Here is a 1,980-nt window from a genome sequence, read left to right as displayed (position 1 = left end):
TTGACCTTCATTCCTCACTCTTCTCTTCCTGCCTCACAGATGGAAACTCTAACAAGAACACACTAGTTCTGCCTCCTTTGATGCAGGTGGGAGACTGATTCCACCCAAGCCCCTCCCATGAGCAGGACCCCATCCCCACCACTGACCCACAGCACACACCCTGAGCGTGTCCTTCCTTGGCTCCATCCAAGCAGTTATGACTTGAGGAGAGGCCTGCCCTGCTCTCAACAGACAAGATGGTGAAGGGGATGAAAGTTTTATGTTCTCAGGTTTGTGTGTTTGTGTGTGTGTGTGTGTATGATCAACAGACTCTACATCCACACCATGTCCTGGTGGGGTTCCCTCTGTCTCCCCACGCTGCCACTGACATTGTTGTGAACATGGTTTAAGACAGTGAGCCCCACCAGGGATCTTTCTTCTCTGGCTTTGGATTGTTGACGCCACTGTAGCCCCATATCCAGAGGGCACTTCTTGCACGCTTGCACACTGAGCTGGATTCTCCTATGATACACAGCTGAGTGCAGCTGGGACTCTTGAAAGTATTCAGGGGATTTGCATGGAGATATTTGTAATTCGTTCATATTTAGGTCCAGGAACAAGCACGTGCAAGTGACCCTGACTTTTGTGCTTGCTAGTATAGCAGTTCTTCAGAGTTTTATTTATGTCAGAGAATGAATAGGTAGCATAGAACTATGTGTGCAGAGAGACTCCCTGGGGGAAACAGCTTTAATTAGAGAGGAAGCCCCAGATCCTGAGAGGAAACCTGCCATATCCTCCAGCTGCATCTGCTTTTGGGGCTTAAGGACAGATATGGGGAGTAGTGTGCACCCCCTGGTGGTCCAGATCACCTCCTACAGTGAGGTTTGTGTCTGGGCTCATATTGATTTCCCCTCACTGTGTCCTTCGCACAGTAATACACGGCCGTGTCCTCGTCTCTCAGGCTGTTCATCTGCAGATACAGCGTGTTCTTGCCATTGTCTCTGGAGATGGTGAATCGGCCCTTCACAGAGTCCGCGTAGTATGTGCTACCACCACTACTGCTAATAGCTGCGACCCACTGCAGCCCCTTCCCTGGAGCCTGGCGGACCCAGCTCATGCAATAGCTACTGAAGGTGAATCCAGAGGCTGCACAGGAGAGTCTCAGGGACCCGCCAGGCTTCACCAGGTCTCCCCCAGACTCCACCAGCTGCACCTCACACTGGACACCTGCAGACACAAGACATCCTGGTCAGGAAACTGTCACACAACCACTCTTTCTCTCACTCACATTCTCTCGTACACTCAATGTTTCTTGTTCACCATAAATTACCTTTTAAAAGAGCAACAAGGAAAACCCAGCCAAGTACAAACTCCATGGTGAGTTGTCTGTGTTCTGTCCTGCTCACTGAATGGGAACACCTGGGGATCCCGGGGCTGGGTCTCCTCTCCCAGCTGCAAGGGTTGAGGCTCAGCTGGTTTAATCAGCAGAGGGAGGGCCCTATTATACGGGTGGAAGTCTTTTTTTTTTTTTTTTTTTTTTTTTTTTTTTTTTTTGGATGGTCCAGAGCAGGTGTGACTGTCGTTGATGTGGTGCTATTGATCACTTTTGAAAAAATATCATTTACTATTTGATAACTTTCCAATGTATATTCTTGGCCTCCATGTACTACTTTGTTTTTACATGTCAACATCAATCTTGGGGTTTAGGTGTCATGTTCCCCCTTAAGTGATGTGAACCTACACCTAGAATTGTGGAAAGTTTGTGAGTTGTCCAAGAACATTTATGCGGTGAGAGTGAGCAAGGATATAATTCGGTGCTCCTTCCACAGTACTGTGCTGCATCCCTGAAACCCCCCTTGGGACAGAGTGGGCAGGCTCATGAGGAAGGTGGAACCCCTCTTGTAATGGGGACAGAATGCTGGTTCTAGAGTTTACCTGAAATGCAGAGAGAATCAGCATTTTGAAGGTGTAATTTCAAGTCTCTCATATTTTACACTATCT

At 48.2% G+C, this 1,980-nt stretch overlaps 1 gene segment (V, D, J or C); it reads right to left on the bottom strand.

Annotated features, from left to right (window-relative positions):
- Positions 1-844: 844 nt before the first annotated feature.
- LOC116629688 lies at positions 845-1,427 on the bottom strand. The segment is given in 2 exon segments: positions 845-1,206; positions 1,310-1,427. Coding segments are annotated over 2 exon segments (408 nt in total).
- Positions 1,428-1,980: the final 553 nt, after the last annotated feature.

This window comes from Phoca vitulina, unplaced genomic scaffold, assembly GCF_004348235.1.
Source record: "Phoca vitulina isolate PV1807 unplaced genomic scaffold, GSC_HSeal_1.0 scaffold2191, whole genome shotgun sequence".
Classification (NCBI taxonomy): domain Eukaryota; kingdom Metazoa; phylum Chordata; class Mammalia; order Carnivora; family Phocidae; genus Phoca; species Phoca vitulina.
Note: the sequence above shows the minus strand (reverse complement) of the source record. Positions and strands in the feature narration are given on the sequence as shown.